General features: G+C 39.9%; 2 protein-coding genes across 3 annotated transcripts; one reads left to right on the top strand and one right to left on the bottom strand.

Annotated features, from left to right (window-relative positions):
- Window positions 1–221: 221 nt before the first annotated feature.
- Window positions 222–8,866, bottom strand: hexa (hexosaminidase A (alpha polypeptide)). Its single transcript, XM_034204751.1, has 14 exons — window positions 8,535–8,866; window positions 7,826–7,930; window positions 5,535–5,600; window positions 4,640–4,686; window positions 4,425–4,535; window positions 4,245–4,346; window positions 3,877–4,009; window positions 3,407–3,587; window positions 3,168–3,254; window positions 2,989–3,061; window positions 1,273–1,447; window positions 966–1,056; window positions 767–874; window positions 222–635 (listed from the first exon to the last, which is right to left on the bottom strand). Exons 1-14 carry the CDS (start codon window positions 8,851–8,853, stop codon window positions 572–574), a joined length of 1,662 nt encoding a protein of 553 aa, XP_034060642.1. The 5' UTR covers window positions 8,854–8,866; the 3' UTR covers window positions 222–571.
- A 518-nt stretch (window positions 8,867–9,384) lies between these two features.
- arih1 (ariadne ubiquitin-conjugating enzyme E2 binding protein homolog 1 (Drosophila)) lies at window positions 9,385–23,355 on the top strand. Of its 2 annotated transcripts, none has more exons than XM_034204754.1 (14): window positions 9,385–9,834; window positions 14,169–14,236; window positions 14,339–14,486; window positions 15,685–15,777; window positions 15,855–15,910; window positions 16,710–16,776; window positions 18,956–19,062; window positions 19,173–19,215; window positions 19,316–19,387; window positions 19,789–19,919; window positions 20,031–20,088; window positions 20,422–20,682; window positions 21,319–21,431; window positions 21,515–23,355. In XM_034204754.1, the coding sequence occupies exons 1-14, from the start codon at window positions 9,547–9,549 to the stop codon at window positions 21,597–21,599; spliced, it is 1,590 nt and encodes a 529-aa protein (XP_034060645.1). In that variant the 5' UTR covers window positions 9,385–9,546; the 3' UTR covers window positions 21,600–23,355. The 2 variants fall into 2 exon arrangements, with proteins under 2 accessions (XP_034060645.1, XP_034060643.1); XM_034204752.1 differs by having other exon boundaries at window positions 9,387–9,834; window positions 20,031–20,091.
- The last annotated feature ends 1,081 nt before the right edge of the window (window positions 23,356–24,436 follow it).

Genomic DNA, 24,436 nt, shown 5'->3' with positions numbered 1-24,436 from the left:
CAACCTTTCTGATAATGACAGACATTGAGTTGAGTTTGTTTGTGAAGTGTACATGTTCTTGCCATGTCTGCTTTGTTTCCACCAAGAACACATCAAAGTACCTGTATCTGCATCTAAACTGCCAATTTGTGTTAAAGATGTATTCAATGTGTTTGTTTTGTGCTTTTTTAGCAGTAGTATTACAGTAACAGCTGTTTGGAAGAATAATAACTGACCAAGTCTTCAGAGCAACATTATTTTATTTAGTTTCAGTGAAATAGTACATGCTGCAGCATACTGGCTGTGTTAATATTTACACACTTGTGCATTCATCAAGTTCAATTCAACATTACAGTGCGGCACTTTGGGTTCTTCCAAATAAGGTTATTGTTAACAGTTAATTATTGTGATTAATACATTTTTAAAGGTAAAAAATAAAGAGTGGATAACTGAAAATCACAAAATACAGATGAGAAGAAAATCCCTGAGAAAGCATTAATGCATTCAAAATGTATAAAGATGTAACACCACTTTAAAAGAAGGCAACTTTTAACTGAATTAGTTAGTTATTAGTTAAATCCATCCGGAATCTTCAAATACCTTGGTACTCGTGTTTGCAATGTCCGACAAACAGAGGCTCTGCCCGGATGCCACGCCTTGAGAAGAAAGGGAAGCAGAACCATTAATGTGTAAAAAAGCAAAGATTATTACAAAGAGCACAGTGTCTTGTTAAACTGTGCCAGCATAAATCTCTTTACCGGACCTGGGGAAAAAAAAGTTAGAGTACCTCACGAGCAAACAGCGAAAGTCCTGCAAGCGAGGAAACGCCTTGTCCACACTTGATGTCTGCTGTTCATCACTCCACAGTCTCTCTGCTCCAGCGCTTGCCCTCGGCCTGTGATTTTTTGGGGTGCAACAAGTGATTTATTTTAGAGGGATTTCATGCATGTCATGCAATTGTTGCTGCACTGTTTTTAATCACGTACCAAAGACGTGGATGGAGATTGGTGGCGTCAACATACTCCCCCCACATGGCGACCTCCCCCCCTATCACCAGCTTCTTCTGTTCATCAGTGCCTGTGAGGGGAATACGAGTTTTAAAAGTCTGATGTATTTTATTTAGAGATAATAATACGTGTTCTATTAATCATAAATGTCACTTCAAATATATAACACCACTTCAAGATGTGCAGGTCACTTAGCAGGTCAATGTTTAAAGGTTCTCTACATGCTCCCACCACCAGCCCATAACTGACCCAGGTTATATAATAAATAACTTGGACATGAACACACCAGAAAAGTTCAGTGGCTGCACGGTGTAGGAGTTGTGCCAGTCCTGGCCATAGGCAATGTGGTTGATGTACCACGGGGCAGCTAGCACGACCCTCATGCCGGCCTTGGTAATCCTGCTTAGCTCTGCCTTATAACCAGTGCCTTTCCAGATGTGCAGCACAGTGTCCTTAGGAATCTGATCAGGGTGACAAACCACATGCAGTCTTGCCCTTCTGTGCTATATTGCAAATGACCTGTCTTTTTTATAGTTCAGTATATTTTATTTTTAAAAACTGATGAGCTTTTATCATCATGGTTCTACCAAGACATGGTTCACACAATGCGGCAACTGAATTCCAAATGGATTATTTAAAAAAAAAAAAAAGTATGTTGCAAAAGCAGAGTCTTCTCCCAAACTAGGCTGTTAACACACTAAAATCCTCGCCAGAATATTATTTTCTAATATCCTCTTCCCAAAACATTACCATTTTAGAGCATGCTGTGCACAGTCCATGATCGTATTTTAACCAAGGAGAGTTAACAGGTTTGAAATGTATCAAAATGCTTGCATTTCCCATGACGTGCTTTTGTCTGTCCTAATTCCATACTACACAACAATTCTGAGTTGGGTGCCCTTTGAAGTGTGTTCACACCATAAGAATTGATAAAAAAGTAAAATGATTTATATATACTATGCTTCATTCTGTATACCATTATTCAACTCTAAGGGATTGAGAACCAGATTATGTCTGTGACATAAATGAATGGACAACTGTCTTCACTGCCACCTAGTGGTATGGCTAGAAAAATTAAATCTGTGTGTACTTCAGAGGAAACCATGTTTTACCTGGTAATTATTATTATCACAACAAAAACCACAGCAGAAAGTCAAACTTCAACTGGCCACAGCACACAGGCTATGTTCTGACCCTTGAAGGCGAGGGGCCACACAGTATAGTAGCGGGCCCAGTCGTGTGTGGGCCCTGGCTGGTCCAGATACCATGGAGAGGCCAGAATCACCCTGAGCCCTGCTTTAGCCACTCTGCGCACTTCACACAGGTAGCAGCCATCTTTCCACACCTCCACCACTGACAGAGAGCTGTGCTGCAACACAATGCTATACTCTATTAGACTCAATTGAAGGTGATCTAACCCTGACCAAAACCCACAACCGTTGCTTTTATTTTCCACACAATAATCTGTTAAAATATACCTGGTTCAAACCATTCACTCTGCTGATTTGTATCTTACATAAAAATGTATTGGATTAGAGTAGGATGCTAATAAGGTTTTATTCTACTGTATTACCCCAATGGGGTAATTTAGTTTGAATGTAAAAATTGCTAGCATGTGTGAACCGGACAGCAGCTGTCCACAAACATTTACAAAAAACCTGTTTTCATTTCAATATCTTAAAAAAGGGAAAACGTTGAGTGACCCACCTACTACAGGAATAACATCAAGAATAAAGATGTTTGAAATTATTATGACAAATATATGTTTCATGTTTGCTTTAAATAATTATCTCATTCATTGAATGCAGATACTTGGACACACATTTTAATTAAATAAATAATATTAAAAATAACAGAATTTCAAATACTGATTGTGTAAATTACTGCAATGTTTGGATGAAAAATAAAAAGGTATGAGCTTATATGAAAACACTAACAAAACATAATAATTACATGTTTCATATTATATTTATAGAGGGGTTATTTGTGGGGGTGTACTTACTTTTTCATGGTAGTCAAACACATCCTGCCACACAATAGATGTCTTGTTGAGAGCTGAAGTGATATTCACAATGCTGGGGAAAGAGACATTAATGACATTTAAAACAATGACTTTTTGGTTGGTGCAATTCTCCAGGCTTTTTCTAAAATGGTACAGTATGATGCATTTTAAAAACATACCTCTCCATGTAGAATGCTTCCAGTTTGGGGAAGTTTCCTCCAAATCCCATCTTCTGCATGAATGCTCGGACGTCAGGGTTGGATTTCCTATGGGACGTGAGAGTTTTTAAGCTTAAACATAAACTAGATAATAGGATGAAAACAAATGAATAGATGTACATTCAGTAAAAATGTGAACAAAATAACAGGTGATAAAACAGTGGGAACCCATTTAAATGATCTATCATATTTCAACCTACCAGCAACTAAAGCCCACCTCATCCCCTCCTAGGTGAATATAGGAATCAGGAAACACTGATGACACTTCCTTAAATAGTTTAGTCATGAACTGATAGGTGGAGGGTAGCACCGGGTTGACAGGGCCAAAAGTTCCTGAAGGGGTGCTACCTCTGTAGCAGGGAGTCAAGAGATCAGGCTGGCCTGGGGGATAAACATTTATCAATAAGATTACCTTCAGCATTTTGTTTAAATAAATGTATTGCATTATCTGTTGAGTGCAGGAATTTGTTTCTACTGATAGCCACAGAGAAGGACGTGTAACAAAGGTTCAGTAGCCTACATGTCTTTGTGCTATTTATAGACTTTCCTTTTAGGGTTTGGCAGACATGATTCCTTCAGGACCAAAACCAGGCATAAAGCCAAGTCCTCTATACGTTAAACATCAAGTATCTGGAATCAGTTGGATAAAGAAATTGTTTATAAATGTTACCTTTTCCCCAGGATTGGGTGTGTCCGGGTGAATCAAACTCAGGAATGACCCGTATTCCCCAAAGCCTGGCATGTGAGATCACCCTTCTCACATCTGACTGTGTGTAGATGTGAGTCATCGGATGGAAAGCCCCCTGAATTAGAGCCAGAAGCCTTTGCTCAGTGTGGGTGCACATTTGTTACAGTTTCCTACCGCATATATTCACAAGCAGGCTACTAAGTTAAAAGCTAGGGTTTTACAAAATAAAGGTTAGAATCGTCTACAATGCAAATACATTGCAGTTCAAATAAATGTGCAAAGTCATGATTCAACAGGCTGAGCTGGTCTCATCTCATTTCTATGCAGCTGGCTTCATCCACATGACATACCTTACTGGAAAGATCAGGAAAGGTGCTGCTCTGATAAGGGAAGGAGGGGTCATCAACAATGTGCCAATGAAACACATTGAACTTACTGTAGGCCATTGCATCCTAACAAGAAAGATACATGTTAATACCATTGAATGGAAACACAAGGCTGAAGTTCAGATAATTTCAAGTTATTATTACCAGAGTTTTCAAAATGGCCGTCACTGGTAAATAGTGACGTGAAGTGTCCAATAAAATCCCCCTGAATTTAAACCGGGGGAAGTCGTCAATCTCAGTCTTGTTCACAAAATACTAAAAGAAAAAAAAAGGTAAACAAAAAATAGATTTAATTGTCAAGCACTATGACAAAGTCACAAAGTGTGTTTTAAGATAAATATTAACTCTAGAGCACTTACTGAGCCATATTCATCTTGATACACCAGCTGACTGAAGGATTCCAGACCTGTGTTTAATCAGAGGATATAAAGCATATAATCAACAGTCAGTAATTATGCAATTTAGTTGGATTTGACAGTTGTAGAGAGGCTCTAGTTGGCTACTTTTAAAACTAGAAAAACCTAAAAAATGTCATGTTTGCTTTTTGGAAAGAGTGATCCATAACACACCACAGTTACATGTAATAATCCACCGGTTTAAATGTGGGTTAAGCTATAACAAATGGAATCGATCCAGTAATGCTGCATCAATTTATGAGACATAGTAAAACATTGAATTGGCCATCATATACTTCAATTTAATCTTCTAAACCTTTATAGACACACTTTACATTTTGAGTATGACCAAAAGACAATGTTTTTTTTCTTTTTACAGATTTATGGCTATAGAAACTTGAGCTACATCTTAAATTAATCTTTAGGTCCTCAGGTTTTGATTTATACCGTTTCTCTGTGTCATATACTGTCAACCTGCTATCTCCCCACCTAAGATTCCCTGTCCCATCCTAAAAGAGACAACATTGTGTCTATGAAGGTCCCTAATGGTTATTTTTGTATTGTACCTTTATTTAACCAGGATAGGTCTCATTGAGATTACAAATATATTTTTCAAGAGAGTCCTGGCCCAAGATAGGTAACACAGTAGCACAGTTACAGACCATTTTAAAACAAACAATCACAACACAGTCATACAACAAGTTAGCCAAAGCATGTACAGCCACAGCGGCCTGCTTCAAGGTCATAGTCGCTTTGATAAATCACGAGATATCCCGTGCAACTTGCTGAACAAGTTTTGTTGGTTTAATTTCTTATTTCCAAATGTTGTTTCTTACATACATGAATTTGCTATAATCACCTCTTACTGCACCCCACACAGTTCCTGCATTCAGAGATGCTTTTCCAGCAGATACACTCAGATTGTCTGTAACATAAATAACAGCAAGTTAGGTAAAGCCTCTAATTCCAACGGTTGTTGTGGAGGAAACTTCTGTGTAGCAATGCAGTGGGAGTCACTGACTCATGAAGGTGACACAGGACGAGCAGGAGTTCTGATGTCAAACACTGATATTTAATACAAGCATCGGCCGGAGAAATTCACATCACAAGTCACACAGTCAAAGGTTCTGACTGCACGGGTGGTTTGCCATGTCAAATCTGATCAGCCTCGCATCTTGGTAGACCTTTTAACTACACTGAACAAAAATATAAATGCAACACTTTGGTTTTTGCTCCCATTTTTCATGAGATGAACTCAAAGATCTAAAACATGTTCTATATACACAAAATAACCATTTCTCTCAAATATTGTTCACAGATCTGAACAAATCTGTGATAGTGAGCACTTCTCCTTTGCCGAGATAGTCCATCCCACCTCACAGGTGTGGCATATCAAGATGCTGATTAGACAGCATGATTATTGCACAGGTGTGCCTTAGGCTGGCCACAATAAAAGGCCACTCTAAAAATGTTCAGTTTTATCACACAGCACAATGCCACAAGTGTTGAGGGAGCGTGCAATTGGCATGCTGACAGCAGGAATGTCCACCAGAGCTGTTGCCCGTGAATTGAATGTTCATTTCTCTACCATAAGCCTTCTCCAAAGGCGTTTCAGAGAATTTGGCAGTACATCCAACCGGCCTCACAACCGCAGACCACGTGTAACCACACCAGCCCAGGACCTCCACATCCAGCATGTTCACCTCCAAGATCGTCTGAGACCAGCCACTCGGACAGCTGCTGCAACAATCGGTTTGCATAACCAAAGAATTTCTGCACAAACTGTCAGAAACCGTCTCAGGGAAGCTCATCTGCATGCTCGTCGTCCTCATCGGGGTCTCGACCTGACTCCGGTTCATCGTCGCAACCGACTTGAGTGGGCAAATGCTCACATTCGATGGCGTCTGGCACGTTGGAGAGGTGTTCTCTTCACAGATGAATCCCGGTTTTCACTGTTCAGGGCAGATGGCAGACAGCGTGTGTGGCGTCGTGTGGGTGAGCAGTTTTCTGATGTCAATGTTGTGAATCGAGTGGCCCATGGTGGTGGTGGGGTTATGGTATGGGCAGGCGTATGTTATGGACGACAAACACAGGTGCATTTTATTGATGGCATTGTGAATGCACAGAGATACCGTGACGAGATCCTGAGGCCCATTGTTGTGCCATTCATCCACGACCATCACCCCATGTTGCAGCATGATAATGCACGGCCCCATGTTGCAAGGATCTGTACACAATTCCTGGAGGCTGAAAACATCCCAGTTCTTGCATGGCCAGCATACTCACCGGACATGTCACCCATTGAGCATGTTTGGGATGCTCTGGATCGGCGTATACGACAGCGTGTTCCAGTTCCTGCCAATATCCAGCAACTTCGCACAGCCATTGAAGAGGAGTGGACCAACATTCCACAGGCCACAATCAACAACCTGATCAACTCTATGCGAAGGAGATGTGTTGCACTGCGTGAGGCAAATGGTGGTCACACCAGATACTGACTGGTTTTCAGACCCCCCCAATAAAGCAAAATTGCACGTTTCAGAGTGGCCTTTTATTGTGGCCAGCCTAAGGCACACCTGTGCAATAATCATGCTGTCTAATCAGCATCTTGATATGCCACACTTGTGAGGTGGGATGGATTATCTCTGCAAAGGAGAAGTGCTCACTATCATAGATTTTTTCAGATTTGTGAACAATATTTGAGAGAAATGGTTATTTTGTGTATATAGAAAATGTTTTAGATCTTTGAGTTCATCTCATGAAAAATGGGAGCAAAAACAAAAGTGTTGCATTTATATTTTTGTTCAGTGTAGTTTACAGAGAGTCAAATCCACATATTGGGGATGGGCGTAAACCATGGCGTAAACACATCTGCAGACACAGGAGATGTCTCTCCCATCTCTGGAGCTTAGAAGCTAGCGTTCTCACACTCGCAAAACCTCCCTATGCCCTGTAGGTCAAGCTGTAAAACCTAGTATCAACACATTCCTTACGGGAGATTAGAAGCAGGGATGGTCGTACATGTCAACACACAAAATAAGGTTAAATGTCTAGGAGTAAAGACAAAATTAATCTCTAACAGTTGTGACAGTTGTTACCAAAGTGTACTTTACCTGTGGTGCTCAGGCTCAGATACATGTCAATACTTACATCTCTCAGAAGAGTCCTCATTAGGGTAACTCTCACAATCATCATGGTCAACACTGACCTCAACAGTAAATGGTTTATTCTGATTGAATCGCAGAGGAACATTTCCTGTTGGTCATAAAAGTAAAATGATTAGATACTGGTAAGTTGGTTAAAGTTGTGTAAACCTTTTATATTTGTATCACACTAAAGTTATTCTATAACCTGTGGTATTTTTGAGAACACAAACATGAAGCTCTGCTGCACTGGTTCATTGTCATGGTGGGTTTTTGAGTAGGTAGGCAGACTGACTGCTGTGCTGCTGTCTCTACAAAGCCTATTGAACTACTTTAAAAGCCAACATGACAAACAAAACATTAAAAAAACACCCAGTGTGCACTTTTCTCTAATTAATCAGGGCATCCATAACAATATCTTAAATGTGTGAATCCCCAGATAATCTTTGATTAATGCTAGCACTATAATCTAAAAAGACAGGATTTAACCTACTGTATTTTGCTCATTCTGTTTGTATATAATGCATAGTATAAGATTAGTCAATTTTGTGCAATCACAATACATTGTAATATTTAGTAGTAGTACACAAAGGGTTAGGGTAACCCTAAGCCTATGTCAATATTTACCATAATTTGTGTTAGTATTTTTAAACCAAGAAGGTGTTAAACTTCACTTTCGTTTTGCCATAGTCTCATTTTAACCTCACATCACTTACCAGAAGTGTAGTCTTGAAATATTAGAAAAAAATATCTCTTGAATGCAGCATCCAGAACAGAACATCCTGGTTTGGCGGCTGATTGTCTTCCGTATCCAAAGTAGAAAGCCTGCGAGTTCAGAGGGTATCGCTCGGGTGAGGTGGTGACAGTCTGCGGTAGTGGCCATATTCCCTCCACTGTGTGAAAGCCAAGAGCAATTATTATTAGTAGAAGCAAATACAAATGTGCACGAGTGCATCGTCCAGAACTAAGCATACACATGATGACTTCCATACTACTCCACTGAGAGGCAACTACTGCACTGTCAAACTGAACCATGAGCTGAACAGGTCAGGTGCCCAAAGCAAGCAGTCACGTGACCGGGGTTTAAGGTGTGGGTGCTTTTTTCAGTGAGGCTAGTTGTTTTTCTTTCTTTCTTTCTTTCCTTATGTATTTCTTAATCTGAATGTAAAACAATAGGATACAGTTTGTCAATTATGTAGACTATAACCATATATCGAATCATATCGTTTTATATTGTTTTTTATCTTTCATTTTTTTAATAACACACACACAACATCAATTCTTCTTTTTCTGCGAGTGTAGTTGGAGTCCTGTACGATTACATTAGATAAACTGTAACTTTGGTAGACAATAAACGAAAGGGACGTGTTTTGTTTATAGCCTACTTGTTGACAACTTTAGCTTCCCGTGTTTGAACAGGGCGTACATTCATTATTTTTGTATGTAATTTAAAAACGTTTCCAAACATATAGATGTGAAATAAAAGCGTGTCATATTAATAAAAGTATATTTTTGACATTATCCTGTACGTCCCATCTGACGTAAGGCCGTCGTCAGTTAGTGACGCTGGGTCTCTTTGTTGGCTTAGCAGCGGCGACGTTTTGTTGTTATTTTCGCTGCAGCTGAAAAAGAGGCTCGGATAATTTGGGGTTTCGTATTGTTCCGCAATCGACATTTCACACACTGTAGACTTAGGTGTGCTGTCACAACTTGATAACCACCCCAGGAATGGACTCGGACGAGGGTTATAACTATGATTACGACGACGAAGAGGAGGAATGTAGCGAGGATAGCGCCGAAGAGGAGCCCGAGGACGACAACCTGGAGCTCGGAGAGGTGGAGTTGGTCGATCCCGTGGTGGCCGGTGGGGAGCGAGATGAGCTCGGCGAGACCGGTGGAGGTGGCCACGGTCCCGGCGATGAGGAGGAGGAGGACTACCGTTTCGAGGTTTTGACTGCCGAGCAGATCCTCCAGCATATGGTGGAGTGTATCAGGGAGGTCAACGAGGTCATACAGGTAGGTTTTCTGGTATGCTGCAGTCAGGAAAGACCGGGGTCCAGGCTTGGGTGAATCATAAACAGGCCATGGACGTTAGCTTAGCTGTTAGCATTGTAAGGAGTAGTTTACTTGCTGGAAGTTGGTAGCTCCACAACAAGAATAAGATTAACACAGTTCTACAATTAGACATTTCTCAACATAGCTCTCTTCTGTGTGTAGTGTTTGAAATTAACATCTGAAAACATTTAAATATATTCATTTAAGTAGCCATTTCTGTACAAATGTTATGCCAGGAAGTAGTCTAATCCCATTGAGAAGTTGGCAGCACCGTTTGCTAATGTAGCTTCAAGATAGCTAGCTCGCTAACTAGCCAACTGTAACCGTTATCCCAGCACCTCACTTGAAAGGCATAACGTCTCTAGTGATGGAATTAGGTAACTGCCATTTCACACGAGACGCTGGCTGGATAGCATTAAACATGCTATTACAATTTCTCGTTACACATTTTGTGTAAATAACAGAATCGCTTACGTTATTTTAATAATGCTCGAAAGGCTTGGTCATTGAGTTTGGTTAGCAAGTTCCAAGCTAGGTTATGTACGTTAACAAGCTATCTAACCGTGACTTCCAACAACGTTTTGGAAGATTCTACGAACAACTGTTATGGTTTTGTAACAGCTAACGTTTAGTTTACCATAGCTAACGTTATATTAATTGTAAGGGGGAACCCAGCGAAGCCCTTTGGCTTAGCGTTATCTTGGGCCTCCATTTCCTTTCCCTCAGCTACACTTGAGTACATAATAAAATGTAAAGGGTTCCTAATACACCAGTACCTATAATTATAGTTTCATAAGTGTTGCATTTCATACAAGGAAGTGCTTCATGGTTGCATTATTTCAATATAAACTAGCCCAAAACCGAATATTGGTAAAACAGCAATACAGTAGATACTGTACAGCCGCATGGCAATTATTTCTAAAGTAAGAAAAGCTGACATGGTGACTCTACATATAATTAGTATTCACATGTACATGCTTTTTTGTATTGATTTGCAGCATCATATAACTTATTAAATGTAAATAACCACATATTTTTTCTGATTCAAAGTTTGCAATGTAGAGTATGTGACAATAGATTTGTTAATTTCACTTGGATTTACTTTCTTTTAAATGTCTCTAGTGACTTTGCCTTCACATGTCAAGAGTGACTGGATTTGCCTGGCCTCTGAATGCGCTTCAGGTGTAAAGTTACAAGTGGCTGATGGATTTATTTCATCTGTAGAGACTTTGTTGACAGTAAAAGATCCCATTGCAAACTTCAGAAAGACTTAAAAGGCAAAACAACCTTGAAGATTGTTCATGGATAAACTCAACTGTATTTCTAATATTTCCTAAGCCAATTTATAATGGTAAAACAAATGTCACGAACACCTCTGTAATACATGTCAACAGCAACACAAACTAAAGCCTAAGAGTGTCACATTAAATCAACAACTATTTTGTCATACAAATAGGATTTATTGCAGTGCTGCTGTAATGGACTGAATATAAGTTCTAGCTACTTATTCGTAATAAACTGGCAACTGAATATATTGTCATAAATGTTTTTAATGTCAGATGTTCTGATTGGTTTTCTTGAAATGTGTTTATCTTCAATTGTAGATTTTTTAATTCATGAACCGTTATGCTTTATAGGAGTTCACCCTATCGACTGTTTTTGTCTCTTTGACATTTGGGCGATATCATGTGTGCACATGCGGCTTGATGAATCTGAAAGCACTACACATTGGATAGAGAGTGTCGTTTTTTATCAGACTGATATTCTGAACAATCTGTGCTGTTGTATTTGCTGTAAAGTGTCTCTACTGGAGGCTAATTGTATTATATGTTCAGCACTTTGGCTCGACCAAAAATCGTTTATAAATGTGCTATATAAATAAAACTTGATTTGATTGCACTGACCAAGTAATATATCGTAACTTTTTATCTTATAACATTGAAATAAAAAACTTGACCGTTTGGAGAAACATTCCTTCTTTGCTTATGCAAATAATATCTCAACATAATAAACACTCTTGAATCAGGATACAGTTATTATCACATAACACAGAATTGAACACTGTATTGTATTAATATTGTCTCATTAATCAGTCCCATGATTCCCATCCTTAACTACAGCAGGATGTAATCAAATGAGCATCGTGTGTATTGGTACATTAAGACCATTCCCCTATCTAATCTTGCAATTCCTGAGAACAATCTTCAGTGGGTAGTTTGCTTTAAGGGTTGGACCATGGCACAGTGACATAAAGTAGCCTGCTGTTGCATCATTCTGATTTTAAAATGGTATGAACAATGCTTATCCTCATGCAATTTAACCATTACATATTTAAAAAAAATGGGTTTTTAATACCTACTTTGTTTAAGTTGACATATATAATACCCAGGTATTCCAGGAAAACTCATAAGTGCCTATTTCCACAGTGACACTTCAGTGTTGTTACCTCAGTAGCCAGACAAAGTGATTTTTGTCACAATATACTGTTTATGGGGCAAAATGTGTAAACACGTTTCTAAGTGAGACGTTTGATTAACCACCATGGCTGTTTTTTTAATACATTTGTTAGCAGTGATTAGATTTTGTGATTCATATTTCACTATACTGCTCCCACAAGCATGCTGCGTTCAACTTTTGCAGATGCAACCCATGACCAATCTGCATTTTGGTTTCCACTTTCCATTGACTTTGCATGTCAACTCTCAATTTAGCACTTTGTTTGCAGTTTAGAGCCATGACCAAACTGCAGGGCGCCATCAAATTGTGGCTTAGCGCTGTTTTTGTAGAGAGCAGGTTAAATACAAAATTCAGCTAATATATTTGAATTTTACATAATTGTAAACAAGTTTCTGCTTCATACTGTGTAACAATACTGTTTGTGATGTATATTTGCCACATCATCATCAATATTGCAATACTTTGAACATTGCAGAATCTGCCAATGCATTATGAAATGTTGATTTGCACAGGACAACCTAAGATTCTAGTAGAAGTTGGATTGTTGTGGACCTTTTTCATTCGAAGGTTTCTATTTGATGATGTTGAATGGTGAAATACACTGAAAAATACTTATTGATTATGGATAGGGATGCTCCGATCGCCAATTTTGGGGCCGATCGAGTGGGCGGGGCCTAAATGGAAGATTTAAACATCACTTTAAATCTTCCATTTAAAGTGATGTTTAAAACTCAGTGAATGGGGCTCACTGGGGCTTCCACAAACAACAATCAACTTAATTATTACATTCAAATGATGTACATTATTCAAGTTTACATTAACTTTGGATAATAACACAGGAGGAATGAGCGGAAGCGCTCTCTTTCCCTCTCTCCCTCTCCTGACAGCCCGTCAGTATCTCATGCAGCTCACTCATCCAGTAATGAGTGACCCGACAGTGAAGAATAAATATATTTATAACTAGTTTAGCTTGTTCCAGAGGTAGCTAAAATAGCTAAGGGTGTTAGGTCTAACTCTTGTGTGTTTCGCTCCGCTCACCGGTCCGTCACAGTGGGTGGAGCTGCAGGATTTCTGCTTCACACACGCGTTGCATACCGCTATTTTACTGTCTTTTTCGGACACCTTAAAATACTGCCAGACCGGTGAAGCCACTTTGGCGAGCTTGTTTTGCCGCACAGAGAAAAGTGTCATGTATTTTACGTCATGCGATCGGCTCTCGCGCTCGGCATGTTTAGAGAGCACCGATCGACCGGTAGAGAGTGAGTATCGGCCGATCTCGATCGGTGACCTGGCAGGATTTTTTTTTTCACTCAACCAAGATTTGAAAAAACCTTGCAGCCAAAACTTGACGCACACCGTGCCTTTACAAATGACTAAGATACATACCTCTGTTTGGTTGCCGATGACAGGAGTAAACAACTCTTTCATTTACACGGCCCTACAAGGAGTCTTGCTATGGGAAACAGCTGATTACCCCGCCTACACTGCAGAGGGAAACACACATCTGAACAGTACACAGTAACAAAAGTGAGATGCGTTGAATAGGGCTGTACCCTCAGTGGGAATACAGCTTAACATACATTGGTGGATAGTAAATATTATTGGAAGTGAGAACTATTTAATCAACTATTTTCATTTACAGTTTAAATAACCATTCTGGTCTACTGCTAGGCTTAACCTACTATTGAAACCTAGGCTATAAAGCTGTGTGTTTTGCCACAAAGAAAGTTAAACTTGGCATACATTTGTGGAGGGGTCTTTTCATGTCAAATGTACCCTTGTTGTTGTGAAATGCAAACTCTAGCTTTATTTCTAACCAACCCTTCTTGTTCTTCTAGAATCCTGCAACAATAACACGAATCCTTCTCAGTCACTTCAACTGGGATAAAGAAAAGCTCATGGAGAGGTAAGAATCTCTAGTGCATCCTTCTCCCCCCTTAAAGTGCCCGGGAGAGTTTCTTTCTTAATGCAATTTAACACTGATACATTTTTGTCTCGATTATTACAGGTATTTTGATGGTAATCTGGACAAGCTTTTCTCCGAGTGTCATGTCATTAACCCCAGTAAGAAGCCTAGGATCCGTCCTGCAATCAACACTAGATCATCGGCACAGGACATGCCATGTCAGATCTGCTATCTGAACTTCCCCAACTCTGTAAGTCCTATTATGAAACCAGCATTGTGTTTCAGTAGCTCAATGTCTGTTCTGGATCATGTTGTGGTTTATGATAGTTATAATGTTGAAAGTGACTCTACAAAGCTGTGTCTTGGCTTCATACCACAATGGAGATTTAAGAGAGATTTTTAAGTTGGTAAATGCAAAACTGAGGCACCGTTATAAATAAGACCACTGTTTTTTTAGATTCATCAAACTGTGAGTTGATTTATTGACACTAAACTACATTCACAGTTTTTTAAAGTCGTAAAAGTGATAAAGGATCAAATCTAAAGATTGTTTGAGTTACCCACCAGTCCTGATGTCAACGTTAGAAATGAATACATTGTTTGAGGGTCATTCCGCCTGCAAGCCCCTTTCAATGAATACCTGTGGGGCAATTTGGTGTTGCTAGAACAATCCTTCGAGGCCCTGACCAAACATCATATGGTCGGTCAAGTTCATGCCGTCTGTGAGTGTCTGTCGCCATAGTTTTTGCGGTGTGTCCCACCCAGCCCGCACGTTTTGGTCCCGCATCAGCATGAGTCGGTTGATTTAAAGAAATCACTTCAATCAGCTTTTCAGTTAAAGTGAATCAGCGCAAAGTTCCTCTAATCCAAACATCTGAATGCAATCATGTTGTTTGATTAAGACCTCTGAAATCTGAGCGCTCTAATGGTCAAATGTGTTCAAACTCAGTACTTGTATTTTTTGTAAAATGTTTGTTTATTTGAGCATAATAAGATTGTCACTTTCGCCTTATGACATCTTTGATCAACATACTGTCTTTCTTTATGACAAACCACCTAAATATGGATTTCATAATGTTAATCTTTTGGGGTTGGGTTAAATTAGTCCAATAAGAATAACTTAAAAGTCAAGGTGAAAACTCCAAAAAGAAGACATTATCACAGTGAGGTGGTTTTGTGTTTCAGCTCTGATATTTAGTGTGTGTCCTAACATCTGAAAGAAAGCTAAATAATCTAGATATTCTAACATGGATTGTTTATATTTTGGAATTTGAAGCACAACAAATGATCCACTTGTTATATAAATCACTTTGTTAAAAACTGTGTTTTGAAAGATGTGGTTTTCTCTGAATCACCCTGAAGGCTTTGGCTTGGTTACCAGAAGTGCATTTGCTTCTAATCATGTGATGTCTTGTTTGTGTTATTCATGAGGTGCTTCTCTCTTACAGTATTTTACGGGCTTGGAGTGTGGACACAAGTTCTGCATGCAGTGCTGGGGAGACTACCTGACCACCAAAATCATAGAAGAAGGAATGGGACAGGTACCTACTAGCTTTATTCTAAGGCACGAGGCACTGTTAGTCTTAGCTGTCTGACTAATGATTTGTTGTTTTCCCAGACCATTTCCTGTCCTGCTCATAGTTGTGACATTTTGGTTGATGACAACACAGTCATGTGAGTATCGTTCTGTGCCTTATTTGTTTTGATGTCTCGTGCATGTTGGTCAGCAGTGATCCGCACATGTATATTGTGAGTGACAGGAAACAAAAATGATTTCAGTTTTTTATTTTTGGGAACAGAGACAAACACAGTTCAATAACAAACTACTTGAGAAAGAGCATTGTTATATCTGCAATGAAAAACAGAACTTAATTTTGTATTTAAATGAGATATGATTTCTCTATTCAAACCATAGGTTTAGTAGAAACTATTAATTCAAGTACTTTACCTGACATTTGGCATACTAAAAAAAGTGAAGTGGTTTCTAGTTGCATCTTTACTTAGCTACCTTACAATGTTGATGTTGTGCCTGTCGTGCAGTAAAGTACCTTCATATTGAAAGTGAGCACACTAATCCCTTCTGCCAGCGCTTAAGATGTCTAATTGTCTTAACCTACATTCTGATCTGACCAGCTAGCAGGACACCCAGCAGACTAGTATAGAATAGTTGTGGTTCACGTTTAGTTTCATGAAATGCATTTTGTACCAATTAGTTGAACGCCTGCACTTAATATCATATTTTTCTTATTTGGAAATATGTTGTAAAATAGTTATTAATTGCGGACAAATTCATATTTAAACACCAATTTACATTTGATTTGATTGAGCAATTCCTTAGATGTGGAATTGTTTGAAATCTTTTTTCTTTCCTGTATTGTTTCTTGGAAGTTATGCACATGAAGGAAAAAGCCTTTGAACAAAGTTATCAATTTGATGTAATGAAGGCTAATGAATGATTTGACCTCTCCTATAGGCGCCTCATAACAGATTCAAAAGTGAAGTTGAAGTACCAGCATTTAATAACGAATAGTTTTGTAGAGGTAAGCTTTGAGATTTTTTTTGTCTTTAACAGTATGATGTAGGGATGCTCCGATCGGCAATTTTGGGGCCGATCGCCGGAAACAGTATCGGCTAATAGGGATGGGTATCGTTAAGGTTTTAACGGTACTACTACTTTTATCGATACCGCTTATCGGTCCGGTCTTTTAACGGTACTCTAATCGGTTCTTTTGGAGAAAAAAAGAAGGTAAACAAATTGTGAACAAAACTTACATTGCTTTTTATTTAAATTTAAATACATAATATTTCACATCAAAAGAAACAACAACGTTTTAACAAATCGTATTAAATAATCTGATGACAGAATAGCTGAAACTTTAACAAAATAAATACCTCAGTCACCTCTATAATATAACTCTGTGTGTTGCTGCTAGCATACATAACACCTGACGTGGAAACGTTGCTCGTGGAGGGGGCTACAGAGCTGCTAGAAAGACAGTCAAAACCGGTGCATTCCTCCGTCTGAATGTGGAGCACTTTTGCAAGATGTTTAGACAAATTGCTCGTGTTACCGCCCTTACATGCTAAACTCTTATTGCACTTTAGGCAAAGAGCAGCGAGACGGGTAAAGTTTAACCAAACCTCGGAGTGCGTTCTCTCTGCCATCTCCTCCATCTCCTCCGTGTGTGTGTGTGTGTTGCTGCATGTAGCAGCTGCGTGTGTGTAAACTGCCCCGCCCCCTCGCAAGCAGGCAGGGGAGAGAGATCGAAAATACTAAAAATAATCATAGAAGCATTTTGCAGTCTTTTTGCATGTTAGAAACGGAGTTGGTGACACTAAAACTGCAGTATAATGTTTGTGTAGCAATAATACATAAGACATATTTTTTAGATGTCTCCAGTACCGATAAAAAGACCGCTAACGTCGGAGCTTAACGGTACCATGGTCTTTAATAATTCAGCCCCGGGGCCCGTTTAATACCGGGGCTCGGTACCCATCCCTATCGGCTGATACCGATCGCCGATCCGATCGAGTGGGCGGGGCCTATGGGGATCTTCCATTTAAAGTGATGTTTAAAACTCAGTTCATGGGGCTCATTCACTGGCGCTTCCACAAACAACAACCAACATAATTATTACATTCACATGAAGTACATTATTCAAGTTTACATTAACTTTGGAGAATAACACGGGAGAAATTAGTGGAAGCGCTCTCTTTTCCTCTCTCTCTCTCCCTCTCTCTTTTCCTCTCTCTCTCCCCCTCTCTTTTCCTCTCTCTCTCCCTCTCTCTTTTCCTCTCTCTCTCTCCCTCTCTTTTCCTCTCTCTCTCTCCTCTCTCTCTCCCTCTCTCTTTTCCTCTCTCTCTCCCTCTCTTTTCCTCTCTCTCCCTCTCTTCTCTCCCCCTCTCTTTCCTCTCTCTCCCTCTCTCTCTCTCTCCCTCTCTCTCTCCCTCTCTCTCTCCCTCTCTCTTTTCCTCTCTCTCTCTCTCCCCCTCTCTTTTCCTCTCTCCCTCTCTCTCTCTCTCCCTCTCTCTCTCTCCCTCTCTCTCTTTCCTCTCTCCCTCTCTTCCCCCTCTCTTTTCTCTCTCTCCCTCTCTCTCTCCCTCTCCCTCTCCCTCTCCCTCTCCCTCTCTCTCCCTGACAGCCTGTCAGTATCGTCTCATGCAGCTCAATGATCCAGTAATGAGTGACCCGACAGTGAAGAATAAATATATGTATAACTAGTTTAGTTTGTTCCAGAGGTAGATAAAAAAGTGTGTTAAGTCTAACTCTTAGTGTGTGTTTCGCTCCGCTCACCGGTCCGTCACAGCGGGTGGAGCTGCAGGATTTCTGCTTCACACACGTTGCATACCGCTATTTTATTGTCATTTTTGGACACCTTAAAATACTGCCAGACCGGTGAAGCCACTTTGGCGAGCTTGTTTTGCCGCGCAGAGAAAAGTGTCATGTATTTTACGTCATGCGATCAGCTCCCCCGATCGGCCTTTATAGAGAGCACCGATCGATCGGCAGAGAGTGAATATCGGCCGATATCGATCGGCGGCCGATTGATCGGAGCATCCCTAGTATGATGTATTGGAATATGAAGCCTTGATTTATGAGGTTTAGCTTTTAGGTTTATACTATATGTACTATTTTGAAATGCAGGGACCTTATTTGTACTTAACTATGAAACCATGAAACTACAGATTGATGTTCTACCTCTCATTACTCCTTCAAAGTGCAATCGACTGTTAAAGTGGTGCCCTGCACCAGACTGCCATCATGTTGTCAAAGTCCAGTACCCAGATGCCAAGCCAGTGAGGTGCAAGTGTGGCCGTCAGTTCTGGTAAGATGGCTTGTTTAGAATTGGGTGTATTAGACAGTTGTTAACAGCTAGCGACACTCGCTTATTAAGCTTTGTCTAAATGTATATTGTGTTGCCTCCTCTTGGTGCAGCTTCAACTGTGGAGAGAATTGGCATGATCCTGTCAAGTGTAAGGTAAGCTAATCGGGAAAGGCTATACAACTAGCAGACATGTTAACCTATTAAGATTAGCATTCATTGTGTTAATATCTCTTATTTATATTCTTTTTTGTAGTGGTTGAGAAAATGGATAAAGAAATGTGACGATGACAGTGAAACTTCAAACTGGATTGCAGCAAATACTAAGGTATGGAATCAAAGATGTGTGTCTGGCTTGTGTTGGCATGTAACTAGTTGCATGATCTTGAAGACATTTTAATTGTGGAAATACTGATCTGATCATACTGAACAATCCGTTTTTTGAACATGGGGTAAAATGAAGGACTGTAGTCCCTTTAGTTAGGTGTACATACATTTCATCCCTTTGAAATGGTCAACTTTTGATTGCCGGGACGGCTGCTGGCCCACAATTAGATTGAATGTATCCTGTCCCAAGACATCAGGCATACAAAAAATGTCACAACTCTAGACTTCTAAAAGATCTGCCAAAAAACAAACTGCTTCTCAAACTTTAACATCCAAAGCTTTTTATTGTTGCTTTTTTCTGTTTATTTGTTTGCAAAACTCATTATTTTTCTCTCATGACAGGAGTGTCCAAAATGCCATGTGACCATTGAGAAAGATGGTGGCTGCAATCACATGGTTTGTCGGAACCAGAACTGCAAAGCTGAGTTCTGCTGGGTCTGCCTGGGTCCATGGGAGCCCCATGGCTCTGCCTGGTAAGAGCTCATAGCATATACAGTTAAAGATGGTCAATAGGAAATATCACTGTTATTGTTTGTCTAATAGTAGTGACATGTATAGATGGTTCTAACCTGGGGATGTTACAGGTACAACTGCAATCGCTACAATGAAGATGATGCTAAGGCAGCCAGAGATGCTCAAGAGGTGGTAAAAAAACTTGACTCATTAATACCTTTTAGGGACGCGTGCATGCCATTTTATTTTGGCGTTTTTCTGAGTGAAATTCAACAAGGTACCGTGTATCACGTAAACGATTGTACATCATAAAGAAGTCCATCCAAAAACTGTGCAGTGGAAACAATGACGGGTAAGATGCTACGTGTGTGTAATTACAAATGTTCATCACAACATGTTAGATACTGAAGAATGGCCTGCAGAATACAATTGAGACATTTTGTTAACGGTAACCAATCAGTTTTAAGATTTATAAGTCATCTTGATTTAAAAGAGTCAAGGCCAATTCCATCCTGTGTGCAGCGCTCCAGAGCAGCCTTGCAGAGGTACCTGTTCTACTGCAACCGCTACATGAACCACATGCAGAGCCTGCGCTTTGAGCACAAGCTCTATGCTCAGGTCAAGCAGAAGATGGAGGAGATGCAGCAGCACAACATGTCCTGGATTGAGGTGCAGTTCCTGAAGAAGGCCGTGGATGTGCTGTGCCAGTGTCGCTCTACACTCATGTTCACCTACGTCTTTGCCTTCTACCTCAAGAAGAACAACCAGTCCATCATTTTTGAGGTAAACAAACAGAAATCCCTCTAGATGCTGGCATCATTTCCTCATCACTCCTCTGGCAGCAGATCCAGTCCACTGACCAAAAGAGTCACCTGACTGTTGAAAGGGCAGAGGGAAGGAAAACCAGCCAAACGCCCTTTTGGCAGAAGGCTTTAAAGCAGGGGTATTCAACATGGGGTCCATGACCACTAGGGGGTCCTCAGAGTTACTGCAGGGGGGCCCCTAAATTAAGCCTTCATTGTTTTGAAGGTAAAAAAAAAAACACACACATTAGAGTACCATGTACATAACATATTATTAGTAAAGATAAATGGCTTATTCATAAAAAGAAACAACCTATTTAATTTAGACAACATCAATGATAGCGTTACTGTTACCAACTGAATTTAGTGTGCTACCTATCCGTAACGCTGAACTAGTGGCTACATATTGTTCATTTGTAATGATATTTAATAGTTTTTTAATACATTTGATTAACTTTTACGCTTATGTTGTTGGCCGGGGTCCCTGCTCTTTGGGCTTTCAGCTTATGGCCTCAAAAATCCGGACAAACTCTGCTTTAAAGTGTAGGCAACATTATCATGAATAGCTGTTATTTCGGTCAGAATAATAGTTTTTATCAATGTCTTGGTTCATTAGAACAACCAGGCAGACCTGGAAAATGCCACTGAGGTGCTGTCTGGCTACTTAGAGCGGGATATCTCCCAGGATTCCTTGCAGGATATCAAGCAGAAAGTACAAGATAAGTACAGGTCAGTAAATCCTCATCTCCTGCCGTCCACTGTTACGTTTATGCATGTTCTCAGACGCTAACAAGTGTGTTGTTCCTCTGCAGATACTGTGAGAGCCGGCGAAGAGTGCTGCTACAGCACGTGCATGAAGGCTATGAGAAGGACCTGTGGGAGTACATAGAGGATTGAGGACACGTCCCAATGCAACAGACTCTTGAGTATCTTGACAAACTAGAGCGCTGATGCAATTTAACAGGGCAGCACGGGCCTTCTGCCGCCTCTCCTTTGGCAAACCAACCACTTTTGCATCATTTTTCCTGGATTTGTTTAACAAAATCTTCAAAATAAATTATATTTAAATAAAAGGTAGAGTAATAAAAAGAAAGTGTACTACAGTATTGTTAGCAACCGAGTGGAGTCTTGAGAAAGCAGAGAATCCATCTTAAACAAATACATCCGTTGGGCTTGTATTGTAACACCTCCCCTGAACTATCTTATTTTCCTTTGTTTTATTTGCTTGTGACTCTTTTTGTGTTTTTGATTTTGACTTTTTGTTTTCCCATTAGTGTGAACATGTTTTCAACACAGCTTTAATTGTCCTGGCCATGTGTGCAGTATGTGTTGAGATCCTTGTCTGAGTGGCTGAATGTTGATAGGTTGATTGCAAAGGGGCAAAGACATTTCAGGGGGGAAAGAAGAAAAAAACATCTAAAGAACAAATTAGTAAGTCTGTATTTTCCAATTTGTAAATAGTCCATATGCATGGAAGAGCAAGAGTGGCACGTGTTTGCATAATTTTGAAATTTTGAAATATTTATTCTTCACCAATATCGAGAAAGGTGTACTTTTTCCAAGTACGTTGAGTCTGTGAACTCCCTCCTCTGAGTGGGAGTCGGATGTCTTATCATCGTCCTGTCATCCTCAGTCTCTTCAGAGCAGTACACAGGTTCCACCTTATTAGTAATTCCAAATGGGGATTGGTAGAAAGAATTTCTATTAGTCGCCAAGTAATCAGCTAAAGGACTCCGTTAAAGCGCACTGCTAAGTTAGAAACTCAGAGCAGAAAAGATTTTACAGTTCAGAGGTGAGGTAGAATGCAACGCCCCTGTGTCCTCCTATTCTAACCGTTTGCCGTACCCCCTTAATTGTTTTTAGAGGTGATAACATTTAAGAATATTACTAATTATTTGCAAGAGCCAAACTGAGTGACATTCACTCTTTTCTTTTTTCTCTCTCTTTCCCGACGTGGCTTGAGGTAGCCCTCTTGAAGCTCAGTTGCACCTTGGGGATCGAATGAGGGTAATAGAATGTACCGACTGCACAGCTTTGAGCTGCTAATTGGGCTGGATCACTGTCAAACAGGGTCAGGCGTTTGCATCACTCTTGCAGGGACTACTTGGGCGGCATGAGGCAGATAGTGGCCGGGCCTCCTTTAAGAGATCTCTTGCCCTGCGGTGAGAACGAACAAAGCTTTAAACCGAGCTACACAGGTGGACTTCTGTGCTCCTTAGGCAGATAAAGAATATAGGGGAGACTTCTAAAGGTTGTAGGACAGTTTTTTTTTTAACGCCGTTATGCTTTTGCATTAAAGTCTGAACTTTTCGCACATGGGTTGAGGATTCAACATTGACATGTCAGTGCCCCTCCAGGTTTTGCATTGTTCTATGTGGTGGTTGTTCTGGTGTCAAGCTCTCTGCTTGTAAATGCTCGTTCATGTCTCTGCAATATGGCAGTCCTAACACGAGTGACCGGAGGGGACATGGAAAAACAGGCACTGATGCAAGTCAGAAGATGTCAGCTTTCATTAAAACACATCCTTTAACCCAGTCTCAGATCTTTGGGGAATTCTCACCCAAAATGCTTCTAATGTGTTCAAACTTATTATTTCATCCTAGCAAATTATAAACTGTATTGTTTATTTGAATAAATGTCATGAGAAATCTCATTTTTGGGAGTACTGTGTGAGTCATTAGAGTAGGTTTGGTTGCAATCATTAATTACCCAAACATCCATGATTCATGTCTACGCTATGTATTTTTGCGATGTAGTGAACGACCGGCCTTGGCAGAGCTGTGTCTTCCAGAATTGCGTAGACTTCATTTGGTAACTCCTTGAATCATTTTGACTTTCTGCAACAAAAAAAAGGTACTTCTTTGCACCACTTTTATTTGCAGATTGTATGATAAAGATCAGGTGGTTGTTTGTATGTCACCAGTTGAATGGGTAGTTTTAAAAGATGGGCTTAGCTGTCCTGCAGTAACACAGCCGCTCAGCTGTGATCATAAACACTCCCCAGGGCTCACTGTTCATTGTGTGTGCTAGTAGAACATTTTGACTTACCGTTTGAAGTAACACAAGCAGCTACTTACATTGAGACATCCAAAAACGTTTTAATACTTTTTTCTACATATCTTTTCTTTATGCTATCAAAGTTGTTTTATTTCCTATTAGTGTAAAAATGTGGGAAAAATTAGTGTTTTTGTTTTGGAGAAAATATTAAAGTGCAAAATGTTGCAAATATCGCTCTGGCACGGGTCATTGTTTGATAATGGACAAGGTTTGTTTCATTCAAAAGACTTTTCGTCATAATAAAAAAAAAAGATTGATTTCAACCTGTTTCTTTCTGAATACTGCCATTGTGTACTATGGTACACATAAGCTTAACCCATCTGTCAACCTCAAAACGCTATTTAGCATTCTGCCACAGGATGGAGGCAAAGATACTGTTATTCCAACATGAAGGTTTGCATTTTAGGTTATTTTCCACAAAACTATCTGCTCATTGTTATACTAGTCTGTTTTACCATTTAAAGTATCACACCTGTGACAATGACTAAGTTTCATTAGCTGTGAGGTGACGGGTTACTCTAACAACAGTTAGTCACACAAGGTCTTACATGTATTTTGTCCTACATGATGAGAAGGTATAGCTGGTAATCCCCAGTGTTACAGATGGAGTAATATGTTGAATATATCTTTGATATTCAAGACATCTCATGCAACTCAGGTGAGTAAAAAAAGGTCAA

The sequence above is a fragment of the Gymnodraco acuticeps genome, unplaced genomic scaffold, assembly GCF_902827175.1.
Source record: "Gymnodraco acuticeps unplaced genomic scaffold, fGymAcu1.1, whole genome shotgun sequence".
Classification (NCBI taxonomy): domain Eukaryota; kingdom Metazoa; phylum Chordata; class Actinopteri; order Perciformes; family Bathydraconidae; genus Gymnodraco; species Gymnodraco acuticeps.
This window is presented reverse-complemented; position numbering and strand designations above follow the sequence as displayed.